The sequence below is a fragment of the Marmota monax genome, unplaced genomic scaffold, assembly GCF_021218885.2.
Source record: "Marmota monax isolate L192 unplaced genomic scaffold, Marmota_monax_Labrador192_F-V1.1 WCK01_AAM20220418_F8-fsc00036, whole genome shotgun sequence".
NCBI classification, from domain to species: Eukaryota; Metazoa; Chordata; class Mammalia; order Rodentia; family Sciuridae; genus Marmota; species Marmota monax.
In genome coordinates, this window is record NW_026694491.1 from 6251412 (window position 1) to 6265940 (window position 14529).

The 14529-nt window shown below is 41.2% G+C and overlaps 1 protein-coding gene across 1 annotated transcript in view; it reads right to left on the reverse strand.

Moving 5' to 3' along the window:
- The window catches only part of Cradd (CASP2 and RIPK1 domain containing adaptor with death domain), a 163533-nt gene extending 150455 nt beyond the window's left edge, over positions 1-13078 (reverse strand). Inside the window, exons 1-2 of the mRNA XM_046419389.2 lie at positions 12926-13078; positions 11447-11750 (exon numbers count right to left, since the gene is read on the reverse strand). Coding sequence (XP_046275345.1) covers positions 11447-11744 — 298 coding nt within the window. The 5' untranslated portion in view covers positions 11745-11750; positions 12926-13078. The remainder of the gene's footprint in view (positions 1-11446; positions 11751-12925) is intronic.
- Between the last annotated feature and the right edge of the window lie 1451 nt (positions 13079-14529).

Below are 14529 nucleotides of genomic sequence, written 5' to 3' on the forward strand. Positions count from 1 at the left end.
ATCTTTTTGATCATAGTCATTCTAATAGGTATGAGGTAATATATCACTGTGCTTTTAATTTGTCCCAATGCCATTTATTGAAGAGATAAGAAAAGAAAGTTAGCCCAACATCCCTGATGAATATAAATGCACAAATCAAAAATACTAGCAAATCAATGTCAACAACACATTACAAGGATCAATTCACCAGGGTTAAGGGAATGCAAGGATGGTTAACATATGCCAATCGATAAATGTAATACACATCAACAGAACAAAGAACAAAAATCATATGATTGTTTCAGTAGATGGCAGTGAAAGAATTTGACAAAATTCAACATCTTTTCATGACAACAACTCAACATATTAGGAATAGAAAGATTGTACCACAACATAATAAGAGCCACATGTGACAAACACATAGCTAACATCATATTCAACAATGGGAATTTAAAAGCTTTTCTTCTACCATCAAGAACAAGACAAGGATGCTCTCTCTCACCACTTTCATTCAACATAATACTAAAAGTCCTAACCAAAGCAGTTAGCCACAGTGAAGAAATAAAAAGGCTCAAATACAAAGACCTAAAAAGGCACATTTGCCCATAGCATCAATACATGACTAATAAAAAAAGAGATTGAAAGTGAAGAGATAAGTTTAAAAACTAAACAAATAAAACATTTCCATGGCATCTCATTCAATGTCTCTATTTTGTTAAATCACATAGAGAAGTCTTTTATCATCTTTGGTATTTTTTTTTAATCTTTCATTTGGTAAACTGTTAAAAAGAGAGTGTGACAAACAGACACTGACATACACACAATGAGAATGTTGGCTACATGTGAGACCTAAGGCAAGAAAGGGGTCAGAAAATAAGGAAGCAGTGCTAGCCTAAGTCAGGTAACCTAGGACATGTGACCTACTCAGAACCACGAACAGGTCTTAGAGGTAAAATAAGACAGTGTAGTGATGAGAAGTGTGGTCTGGACTGTTGGTCTTCAAAGCCCAGGCCTGTTACTACCTCAGTGTGTGAACCTGCACAATTTATCTAACATCTTAGTCTACTCACCTGTAAAATGCAAATGAAGATAATAGTACCTACCTCCAAGATTTATTATGAGGATAGAGTGAGTTTCTATATATCAAATAAGTGTGTGACACTTAACCCAGTACTTAATTCAGATTCTTTCTAACCTCCTCTCTATATCAACCCTATTTTCAATCTATTCTTTTTCTCCAAAGCATTCTGATTTTGAAAAGGTTTATGAGGACCTAGCTTGCTCCAAACTTGGCTCACAGTCTTTGAATCCTGAGGCAGGGCACAATGGAGAAACTTGACTGGAGATACTCATCCCAGTGGCCTTAACTCTCCCTTGCTGCCTCATTCCTGCCCTTATTGACTCCTGCAATTTTGGCCATTCCTTCAAAGTTGGGAACTATCCGGTAAACTTCAGAGAAATTTTTATTTTTGTTTATATTAGCATAAAGTTCTACTGCTAAAACCAAAGAACTCTACATACTGTTAGACTTGGTTACATCCCTTCCTTCCCTCATCTATAAAGAAGGGTCTCTAAGATCCTTTCCAGCTCTAACCTATAGTTATAGCGACAGGACAAGTCCCAGCAGACACAGTCCACCTGCTCTGTATTCTCTGTAACAATCTCACCATTACCACTCTGCACCTGGGCAGCATACCAACAAATGGTAGAATGGAGAGGTGCTTTTAGAGATTAATATTTAGGCTCTAAAACCACAAGCCAGGACTGAGGGTGTAGCTTAGTGGTAGAGCACTTGCCTAGCAAGCAGAAAGCCCTGGATTTGCTCCTCAGCACTGCAAAAGAAATAATAATAAAAATTAGTAAATAAATAAAAAGACAAAATCACAAGCTTCTCACTTGCCACTGTGATGTCAAAAATATATATATTGTCTTCACTCTTTTCCTGGTATACAACTCCTAAAATCCTTAGAATCTCTATGCCCCTTCTTCACACCTCAGCCTGTGCGTCCTTCCTAACATAATACACGGGCAAGCATGGTTCCCTGAGTTCCACAAGTAGCCCCAGCAAATTAATTAAACCCAAGAAGGGAGTAAATGGTGACCCTAATTTAAAGCCAGAGGAACAAACTTGCGACTGGCATTAAAAACAGGGGCAGTCTTAGGTACTTAGCAATCTCAACTGAGGGATCAGATACTACCACCAGGTAGACGGTGTCAGAATTTAACTGAATTAGAGGACACCAGCTGGTGTCCGTGCAGCAGCTCAGCTTGCTTGGGATGGGGGAGGACTCCCGCACATTTGGTCCCAGAAGCATTCTGTGTTGCGTACTGAGTGAGAGTGCGGGGGAAACTAAGTTTGTTTATTCCTATTTCCTTTCCAGCCAGTTATGACATCTCAGCTCAGCGGTGTTATTCTGGTAACAGCGTTGCCACCCTCTCTGCCATGGTGCTAAGTGTAAATAGAACCTGAACATTTCCAGGAATTATCAACCTGGCACTTCTCTCAAGGAGTTAAGGTTTCTTTTATAACATTATCAAAAGAAAGCCTAGGACTGAAACCTGCCCCAAACTTCTTCTTCATGTTACATTGCTTCTTCAATTAAAATATAATGTTTGGAAAAACACAACACATTCCTTTTTCACCCTCCTTAGGGAATTGCCCTCCAAGGGCACTCTCCTTTTGCCCAAACTGAGGAACAAGTATGAACACAGCTGCCTGTTAACACTAAGCAAAGCAGGCATTCCTGCAGCTAGCTGCAGCGGCCCGCATGTATGAACCATACCCCCCAAAAAAGTGTCACCACCTCACTAAGCATGCACTGAAACTGAAGCAGCAGCACCAGAAAAGCTGGTGGCTGAACGGACAGCTTTAGGCAGCAGGATTCAAGAACTGCAAAAGTGGGGCTGATTCTATTGCCAGAGGGACCAATTCACTGTCCCCTCATCACAGTTGAGATTTAATCTTCTTTTATTCTCAAGGTAGCAGCTGGGATGGGAGAGACACAGACCCTTCCTTGACCCCAGGTAGGCTTACATTATACCCTAACCTCCCAGCCAAAATAAGGGTAAAATGAGGGAGAGGGGGAGAGGGAGATACCGGGCAGGAATGAACCTCAGGACAACAGGCAGGAAAGAGAAAGCAGCCAAGCCCCTCAGGTGTGCAACCAGGCAAGACTGGGGAGGGAGGAGGGAGAGCTACTAATGATGGGCTCTGGAGCAGCCTAAGGTTATCAGAATTTGGGAGGGGAGAAAGGTGAATTATGAGCAAATATTTTTATAGGATATGAGTTAGCAGGCTTTGAAGTCAAAGTGCCTGGATTCCAAATACTCTCTACTAACTACAGTGTGTCTTTTTCAGAAAAATATTTAATATCTCTATGTCTACATTTTCTCATCTAATGAGGGAATAACCGACCTCATCAAGTTATTATTATTTATTAAATGTATAAATAAATGCAAAGGACTTAGAAGGGTACCTGGCACACAGTAGGGCCCCCTTAAATACAATTATTTTACCAATGACATCTGAGGTTCTTGGTGAGATACAAGAAATACTAAAACTCATTTTTTTTTCCCGGTACCAGGAGTTGAACTCAGGGGCACTTGGCCACTGAGCCACATCTCCAGCCATATTTTGTACTTTATTTAGAGACAGGATCTGAGTTGCTTAACATCTCGATTTTTTGCCGAGGTTGGCTTTGAACTCGAACTCCTCCTGCCCGCACAGGTGTGCACCACCACACCAGCTGAACTCATTTTTAATTCAAACAAAATCTTGGCAGACAGCCTGTCTGACCACCCTGCGGAAGGAGAGACTAGGCCAGTTGCACTCTGACCAGAGGCCATCTGTCTCTTTCTTCTCATCTATTCTCAAGCCACCTTCAGCTCAGCTTATATCTGAGAACAAATAAAAGTTCCAACAGATATAAAGCATCCAACTCCTTCTTCATTGGTGGGTTTGTCTCCATTTGGACACAGTTTGATCCACAGAACACAAAGTATTTTGAGTTTTTGCAACTACCACACAATGTGAACAGGTAAAATGAAAATAATGCCCCCAATTCAATTTCTCCAGCTAATGCAAAAACCTACAATTTTGTTCTTATGTGCATCCAGCCTGTACACCCCATTCCTCATAGAGCACTAATGGATTTTAGTGTTGGTAGTGTCTTCACTACCAACATTATGGGGTCCAACATTCTGAAACATTCTTAAGCAACAGTGTTCAAGAAATTCAAGAGGGAAAAACATTTGCAAACTAATATCCTTCTACACCTCCATTTCTACCACCCTCTACATCCTCACACCTGAAAACAAAAACAACTCTTTAAGTAAGAGCACAGCTTTGGGAAGCCCATAGTTGGGGAGCAGTAAGTGAGCAAAGAGCCACCTACCTAATCAGCTGGTCAGATCTCAAGGTTCTTAACCCTGGGTTGTATTTTAAAATAACCTCCTGAGGTATTTGTGTTTGTGCCTACGTTTGCAAACACAAGTGTGTGCATTATCTATGCTACATTGTCCAGGCCCCACTTTCAAAGATTTTGTAAAGGATTGGCCTACAGCAGAGTCTGAGCATCAGAACTTTTTAAAAGTTCCCCAGGTGATTCCAGTACACAGCCAGAAAGACTGAGCTAAATCAACCCTGAGGTCAACAGGGTGATTGATGTAGCCAAATGGTCCATACATCCACAGGAGGGAGGAAAAAGTCACAGTCAGACTTTCTAAGCAAAAAGAACATTAAATCCATTTTTTTAAGTGAAACAGAGGCATCCCTGCTGGGGCAAGACCTGTCACATGGTTCACTATTCCTAGAAAGAGCTGCAATTAGCTGCCAACAGATGCATTATTTCATCAGTCTCATAAATACTCGATAAAAGTCTTCCGCTCTTCCTTTATGTCAGCCTTGCAGAAGCTGAGAAAAAAACTTCTGATAAGATGCACTACTAAACTATCATCATTTTTTAATGATTAAAATTAGCACCAATAAAAATAAGATATTTTAGTAAAACCTCATCCCAGTATACCTCTAAAAGCCCTTGAAAATTTTCCCCTTAAAATAAAAAAAACACATTAGTACAATTTTTTAAAAACCTCTTTCAATTATTAACACTACAGCATAATACAATTCCATTTCAAACGCAGTGGGGAGCCAAGATTTCGAGGCAGGAAAAGTCCTAAATCAAGATTTGGGAGGCTGGGATTCCAGTCCCAGCAATAAATTACATCAACTAACTGTGTGATCGTGGGCAAGCTGACTTAATCTCCTAGGCCTCTGTTTGCTCAGAGAAAAATTAGATGATCTTTGAGTCCCTCCCAGCTCCCAAATTCCATAACACCAGAATCTGGCTCCATCTTGCTGACTGTTACAGCAGCAGATACATGTGTTTAACATTTAGAAACTTATAAACTTAGTAATTCTACTAATAAGCTTAACCAGTTCCTGTCACTTCGCATAAACTGCCTGGGCAAAACTGAAAGTGCCTTGAGAGCAGCAGCGTCTGCATCTGAACAAAGCCAGAGCCCTCTCGCCCTCACCACGCCAGCCAGGTCCCGGCTCCTCCCCGAACTCCTGCCACACTGTACACATGGGAACACATGAAAAGCACCTTCACACTCCTTGCCATGTCCCCAGGGCTTCCTATTATGTTTTTAGTATTTTTCTTTATGTTGTCTCTCTCCTTTTTTTTTTTTTTTGGTACTGAGGTTCAAATCTGGGACTTGAACATGTTGGCAAGTGTTTTACCACTGGGCTACATCACTAGGCCTCTGTTCACTCATTTGTGCTTAATTAATCCAGTTTGTCCCATTGTCCCAGCTGTGGAACACTTTTAAAAACTTAAACATTGTATATAATATATGGTCTAATTATGTAATATAATAATATGGAAATTAGCATAATGGAAAAATGCCAATGTAATATAGCAACAGTAATTAATAATATATGTAAACTCTAAATTATTATTTCCAACCTATTTTAATGTATCTATGTCAATTTCACTGAGATAATCATAGAATTGGAAATCCTGGGACTTAACTGGTTAAATAAAAATAATGTATTTTTAATAGGAACTTGCCCTGAATGAAAGGAACCCATTAAAATTGATACTCCCCTGACACACACAAGAAAAGCAATACAACTAAATTCTAGCTAATTATTTAAGGCCAACAGAAGGCCTTAAGCATGAGAACCTCTGATCATTCTTTCCAAGACTATAACAGAAGTAAAAGGCAAACGCATTCCCATTGTGTGATTAAGCATTATTTAATCCCATGTCCACAAATCATCTCGAATCATCTTAATAGCAGCCAAGGTCATGTCTGTACAACAGGAAGCACAACAAACAGTGGTGACTGAGCCTACGCAAATATGGAATGTGGTTCATTTCTGTGAGGATGGTGTCTTATCTAGCCACACTGTCACCCATGCTCCCACTCTAGTTCCTGTGTCCTTGCGGGCCACTCTGTCACAGAAGTCAGGTCTCCACCCAGTGTCCCCACATCAGAGAGGCTTCCCTGGCCACCCTCACTCCCACACACACTCTTCACAGCATTCATCACCACCAGATAGGTTATTTATTCATTTGCTTATGGTTTGTCCCCAGTTCTTTACCCTCTCCCCCCAGAACCACAGAGCTCCAGGAGAGCAGGGACTTTGTTTTGGTTACTGCTATACCATTGGCACCGGACATCTAGCACATGGTAGAAACTGATCAGGTGTTCTCCCTTCACACACACGATGCCACAGGTGAGCACTACTCAGCCACAGTGAAGAGCCTGGACAGCCCACAGGGAGATAAACTGAGATCAATACAGAAATTATGCAGAGCAGGCTCAGTTATGCGGCATGACTGCAGGATCCTACAAGAAGAATCCCGAGCTAGAAATTTCTCTAATGAGCCTATTACAATGTCTATAAGTCTGCCACGAGCGCTTAGTAACTGCTGATGCCTCCAAGTGTATACCTCAGAGCCAGAGTGCATCTCAGGTGGCAGCTGAGGTGGCTCAGCATGACTATTCAAGAACAGTTCCACAAGGGACAAGCTGAGCCCTGGAGCCATAGGCAGGAGGAAAAGAGACCAGCCAGAGCCCTGAACACCGTGCCAGTGAGGACAGCCAGGCAGTCTGGGGCATAGGGTCCTTGGGGAAAACCTGCTGAACAAGTGACAGTCTCAGGACAGCCACTCCAGCAGGCTCAAGTGCTGAGGTGTCTGGTGCTCATTACAGGAGGCGCTGAACTGTGTCCCAGAGATCTGTCCTTCACTCTTGACAGTGGCTAAGAATACATAAAGCAAGAATCAAGAGAGGGAGGAGAGAAAAACTAAAAAACAAAACTCCCAAGTCTAAAGGAAGACTGGGGTAAAAGGCAGGGTTACTAGGCAGACTGGTAAGTGAAAATCTTGGCAGAGACCTAGTCCCACAGCCAGGGCCAACCTAGGGAAAACAGGTCCCATGGCCCAGAGGCCGCTCTGCCGTGAGGCCAAGTCTCACCAGACAGTGCGGCTGGAGTTGCGGATAAACCTTTCCAGATTCAGATGAGCCCAGGCACTGGAGTGAGTGGTCAGGGCAGGCAGGACCCACAGGGAGTGGGAAGCCAGGCTGGCACAGGCTGCTCACACTCACATACCACACTGTCCCCATCTCCTAAAATGATAGGACAGGAGTCCAGAAAGGATGTCCAGCTGATCTAATATCTAGTATGTGACCTTGGCCAGAGAGGGACATGCTGTAAAGTGTTCCTTCCACAGTGTCAACACAGATTAAGTCATTTTATCGTCAGAATTTCCCTTTTAAAAGGTAAGAATCCTTATAGGGTTTAAAAAAAAAAAAAAGTCATCCATTTATGTCTTAGCCTTTTTTTTTTTTTTTTTAATTAACAGAGATTGGGAGACCTAGGCAGATTCTGAAAAAAATCAAAGGTTTTAGTTTTTTGTTTGTTTGCTTTTATGTTTTAGGATTCCCTGGGTGTGTGTTGTGGGGGTGGTGTGGAAGAATAAAAGGAGAACAAGATACAATTCACTAAAGAACTACATCCAGCACACAAATAAGCAACTAACCAGGATTACCTCCCCCCCACCAAAAAAAAAAAGTCTGAGACAGTTCAAAATTGATAAATGAAAAATAAAAATTAAATAAACAAAGGGAAAACCAAGAATCTGCTAGAAGAACACAACAAGAAAACTTAAAATCAGTTCATTCTTAAAGAGGATCAATCTCTTGCCTAGAGAGAAGGCCACTCCTTCTCAGGTTCTCAAGGCCTCTGAAGAGAAGGCCAAGAAATCCATACAAACAAATTAATGATTGCAACCAAAATGAGTGAAAAGTAAGAGGCGGTGAATCATATACATTCAGACAGAAGCACCACATTTTCCCACAGTCCAGTTCCTCAAAGATCAAAGATGCCACTACAACAATGTAAGTGGCCTACTGCAAAGCTTGTTAAAACTCTCTGTTACAATGCTGGAGAAGCCCTGAGGTCCTAGGAAATAGCCTTCTGGGTTTATCTGCTTTTTTCCAGAGACATTAAATTGGAAGGAATTATACCTCTGATAGTCATCCAGAATTTAAAAACAAAAAAAAAAAAGCAATAAAAAACAAACAAACAAAAAAACTCCCTAGGTTTCCAATTCATTAAATTCCAACTTAATTTAAGATTTAAAATATTGCTATGAAATTAATTACTTTAATGTCTTAAGCAAGAAGGTTATTAACTGTCAACTCCTTTAAAATATATCATTTGGTTCCATCCCTTCCCTCCTACACATTAAATATCCACATATACATATCCACACATTTACCACTAGAACCCATACATACTATATTCTTCAACGACTTGCAGATTTTAAAAGTGATTTCCATGATATGGAAACTACAAAGTGAGGAAGAGAATGAACAACAAACTCCAAATTCAGGGTCTACCAGTGAGTGAGGGTTAAAAAGGAGGGGACTGGAAAGGAGCACCAGGGATTCTCAAAACAATTGTCATATTTTTCTTAAACTGAGTGATGAGAAGACAGATGTTTACTTTACCTTATTCTTCAAATATTACTTATATTTTATAATATTATTTTAAATAGTCAACATTTAATAAAAACACCTATCTAAAAAATGAATGTATGTAATTGTTATGGTGGAAGGTATACAGAGACATACATAAATCAAACCTCTGCTTCAGAATACTTTTTTCAATAGCAGTGTTACTCAATAAAAAGGAAAACAATTACAAATACTGTTTCTTTCTAAGCCACACTATCTCTCCATTTGACCCCTTCTACAAAATTAACAAACTTTGAGGAAAACCTTATATTTCTAAACTTCAACACACATATATGCACAGTTTTTCTCCACTATATACTGCTTCATTCTGCTTGCTTTCAAAAACCTATTTTTCCCTCAGTTTCTCTGTAACTTTCATGTAGTAGAAACTGTCTTAACTGCTTCTTGCTGTCTGAATGAATCTGAGGAAATGGGGGTCACACTTCCACAAAAGAGGTGCAGCAATACTATTTACATCACCTATAATGATCATATAATTAAATGTTTTGATAGTGAAAGGCTTTCGATTCCCCTGGTTTGTTGTTTCCAACTATGTGCTGCCAGGAGGAACCTCTAAGTCAAATACCAGGAAAGCACCAATAATTTTTTAACATCTCCCCAATCCTGAGTTATGTGTTCTGCTTTCAGTAAATTAGTAGAAACATCTTAAGATACATTAGCTTGGATATGTTCAGACAGCTAGAGCATTTAATTTTGTAAGCACAGTCCATGCTAAGAACATCCGTGGTCCTCCAAGGCCAGCCATTTTCAGTATTTCAAAAAGCCTAAACCATACATTTACATGTAATTTAGTCAAGCTAGGAATAAAAATATTTTTGTTTTTTCCACTGAGATTTTTATCAGTCTTCCTAACTGATTATCTCATGCTGGTCAAAGATTCAGACATACGTCATTAATGAAAAAAGAAGAATTATGATTATTTAATACCATGTGATCTGAAAAAAAAATCATTCAAAAGATGATGTAATAAAAATAAAAGCAATAAAAGTGGTCTCGTATTAGTAGCATATTTTTAAACTAGCTATACTCCTATTTAAAAACCAGCAACAACAAAGTCTAGGGACCACTGACTTTGAGTAGTTTTAATAATCACTGTGTCAGAAACTCCAGAGGATGCTGATATATTAGCTCTGCTAAGAAAATCTGTAACTCAGTTTGGATTGTCCTTACAAAATTAAAACCAAGCCAAGTATCTAAGACATCTCTACATTTAGTGAAAGCAAAACATAAATGTAGGATTGGGAAGATGTTAAAAAATTATTGGTGCTTTCCTGGTATTTGACTTAGAGGTTCCTCCTGGCAGCACATAGTAGGAAACAACAAAACTGGCAAACCGAAAGCCTTTCACTATCAAAATACTTAATACAAAAAAGATCATTTTGTACTGCTGTACATCATGAGTAGAAGCATAATTCCCATTTTCATTTCTTCAGATTCACTTAATTTTCTGTTAAAAATCTGCAAGTCAACTTTCAATTCTCTTATAAAATTTTATTCTTTTTTGCCACATGCCTGCAATCCCAGCTACCAAGAGACTAATAGCAGGAGGATCACAAGCTCAGGGGGCCAGCCTGGGCTGAGGATGTACTTCCATGGTAGAGTGTGCACCTGGCATATACAAGGTCCTGGGTTCAATCCCCAGTATTGAAAAAAAAAATTATCATTTTTAATTGTTCATTTCTCTGTTCCTCGATCTTTGTAAAAGGTAGGGGTGATGAGAGCTGTTAAAAAGGAACAAATGTTTCATACCGCATCTTCCTGCCACAAGCTAAGCCAACAGCACCAGCACTTTTTCTTTTCTACTGCTTTCAATTCTTAAAATCAAAATGAGACCCTCCCCAAAGTATTGCCCTTACCAAATTAAATACTACAGATATGTGAACAGAGCCAAACCAAAAAGGACACTTTAAACCAATAGCCTTTAAAAACAAAGTCAGTCAGTCTTCAAAACAATCCCCTTTGGCCCTGTAGGACAGCCCAGGGGACAGGTGCAGGGCATGCCTTCTTAGAGGCTGTCTCCTCCTCCATGAATCTGACCTTTTCCAGCTGGCAGCTCTGGCACCCCCAAATCAGTTATCAGCAGGCCAAAGCCTGCTTTCCCATCTGCACTTTCCAAATGGCTCCTGATGCCAAGGGCTGAGATATGACCTGGCTCTCTGATGAGAACATGCCTCCCAAGTGACTTGCCAAGTTTCCCTGGAAGCATTTCTAAATGGACTCTGAGCTCCCTCCACAACCTCTCAGTCATGGTCCATTCTTCCTCTCCTACGTTGCCACCTCCTCACCCTATTCCTTCCAAACTCTTTACTCACTTGCATGAACCACTGACCCCTGCCCACATTAATTTCCAATCCAAAAGGTGTAAGTGCCAACAATTTCGGAGCTGGTTTGAAGTGATCCTTTGGAGGCCTACCTGCAGGCAGCTCAATGACAGCTTCTTCTCTTGCCTTCTCCAGCTTCTCCTTCACCCAGGGAAACTCCTGCAGGGAATCTAGGAAGGTATCAAATGCTTTTGGACCCCTAGAGGGGAGGATATCCAGCAGCAGCATTGTTTTCCGGAGGCCTGTGGCTTGAGCTTTGATTTCTTGGACATGGTTTTCTGTCAAGATTCCTTCCTGGTAAAGGTACTGAAGAACCAGTCCCTCCACCAGTACCTCTGCACCCAGCTCCAGGCGGAGAGAGCGGAGCACTTGCTTGTCTCTGGCCTCCATTTCCCCCTGGAAAGAGACAAAACCATGGCTCAGATTATAGGAATGCTGATGCACCCCTAGAGGTAGTTGCTGCAGTGTTAACAACTGACCGATTTTTGAAACTTAGCATGCTGAATATCAGGCCATGGTGTTTACTACAAGGCTGTTAAAACAAGCCAAGTTAACTTCAGATGCGTCCCAAAGCAAGGAACAACAGTGGAGATGAATCATCTTTTCTGTTTCTGCTTTTTACATAATGAGGTCCTCTTTCCATAAAGAGATCTGACCAAAAAGCAGGTCAGAGACTTTGCTTAAAAAGTCTTAAAAAATGTGTATGCAAGGATTACAGAGCGGCATTTTATTTTAACACGTTTTAGAGAAGAAACGGTGTTTTTCTCCTAACAGTGCCTTCATCAGAGATTGCCCGCCACCATCACTGCAAATTTCCAAAAATGACCACGGGCATCTGCAGAACCTGACAAGCAACGGGAGTGGAGGACAGAAACCAGAGGTACCAATGAGTTTAAGGATCTTTTTCACTAAGAGAAAAGGCCTTTACACCATCGTCACTTACAAGCAATATATTTATTGCATGTGTCCAGTATACAATAAACCTTATGCAGTCCGAATCTCCATCACAGCACTGCCCTGGCCACACACGCACGGGGCATTTAGTGAGTTATTCTCCTTAATAATAATAATTTTTAAAAGGCCACACGCCGACACTGGGCAGAAGCCACCCAGGTTTTGACGGTCGCTAGCGACTGAGGCGGCTGGGCGGTGGCGATGTAGCCTGTGTGGCGCGGAGGGGGCGGACGGGGCTCCCAGCGCCGGGCCCCGCGCTCCTCAGCTCCCCGGGGCGGGGGCGGGCAGGTGAGGAGGAGCGGGTCCGTATTTGCCTTCGAGCGCTCATTTGGAACTTAAAAAAAAAAAAAAAAACTCCCGGCCTCGGCAACTGAAATCTTTATTATTGTGTCACACACAAAACGAACTGTGAGAGATTTTTCGGGGCAACTTGAACCGCGGAAGGATCTTCACATCGGACCGAGGGGAGAACGGGACCCGGCACCGCCACCCCAACCCTGACCCGGCTCAGAAACCAGAACAAGTTAAGAAGGCGAGAGAGCCACCCAGGGCCCAAAGCCACAGCGCGGGGCATTCGAGAAATTAAAAAAAAAAAAAAATGGATTCCTGTTACTTACGTCTGCAAACACGTAGCTTTAAAAAAAAAAAAAAAAACTACAACCGGAATCCAGACTGTTAGGAAACCTGTACCATAAGCACCATCTTTGTTGAAGGCGAAATCCCTAAACAGGAAGTATTGCCGCCATCTTTGTTGAGGGCAAGCACAGGAAGTGGCCATCATTTTTGAGGGCTCCAGGGTCAGTTTGAAGTTTTTCCTGCCATGTTTGCTGTGGGTAAACAATACGCCCGCCTGAAAATGGAAAACAACTTAGATAACCTAGGAGTAAATGGGTCATTGCATCTTAACACAGTTAACTCCACCCGGGCCTTGCACACAATTGCCATGAGAGGCAGGTCAAACGTCACTTTAGCAGCAAAGTCTTCCCTGACTACTGCGTTTAAAACGTCAACACAGCCACATTTATCTATGCTCGGGTCCTTTCCAGCTTTATTATTACCTATAACACATATAATTGCTTTATTAAAACTTTTTTTTACTTATGCATTTAGAATCTGTTCCCCACCTCTAAAATGCAAGGTCATTTCTTGACCTCAACAGGGTTTTTTGGCCACAGAGCGGACAAGTCAGATGGATTCCGTGGCAGCAATCAGCTGGATACTCTAGACCTAGAAGGAATGGGAGATGCTCAGAATCACTGGAAAGGCTGGCGGAGGGCTGAGGATCGAAGGATGACTCTGCAGACAACACTGCCAAATCAGCTCTTGGCCGCAGTCAGAAGATGGACTCTGGAAGTTGTTATTCCTCTTCCTCGTCTCCAACCTCCCTCAACAGTGACTGAGCAATTAAATGAGCACTGGACCACCGGTGCAGAAAAATATGCTCTTTCGATTGTTTTATGTATTTTCCAGCAGCATCAGAACAGCACCTGCACCTGTAAGCAGTTGGTGAGGCCAATTCACAGGGAGAACAAAAGCGGCAAGGATGTCTAGGGCAAATGCTTTCCATCTTGGAAACAGAGAGGTGTACTAAAATGAGGAGAGGTTGATGCTGAGGACCAATCTGCATTCAGCACATTTTTAATCTGGAAAGCAAGACAACATGCATGACCCAAATATAAAGAGATACGAGAATGTCAATTCAAGTTTTCTTCCTCAGATTCCTTTATGAAATGAGATGGCCGATCAATAAATTCATTCATTTCAAAATCAATTGGATGATATATACAGAAAGTCACGTTCTGCTAAAAATTGGTTGACAATAACAGAAAAAAAATTGCAAAGGTTCTTTTTACACACATTTTTCACAACCAACACCTCTGGTGGAAGATGACAATATCTGTGTGAGCAAATCAGTGGAGAACAATTCTAAACCTCCCTCTTTGAAACCTTCTAATAATTGTATTCAGTTTACAGTGTTACTATAGTATACAATGTGACAATATTTTTACAAAGGCAGCAAGTATTCTATGTACAGACTGGAATCAGAAATAATCAGTTGTCTCAGCCAATATCTCACAGCCAATATAAAGCAAAATCTGAATTCTAATCACATCACTCTGATTTCAGGCTCTTTCCAGTACACACACAGCCCTGTATAGTGCAGAGTCTATTTTTCTAATAAGAGCCAAAAATATAATTTGCAGATAATCCTGTTGCTCTC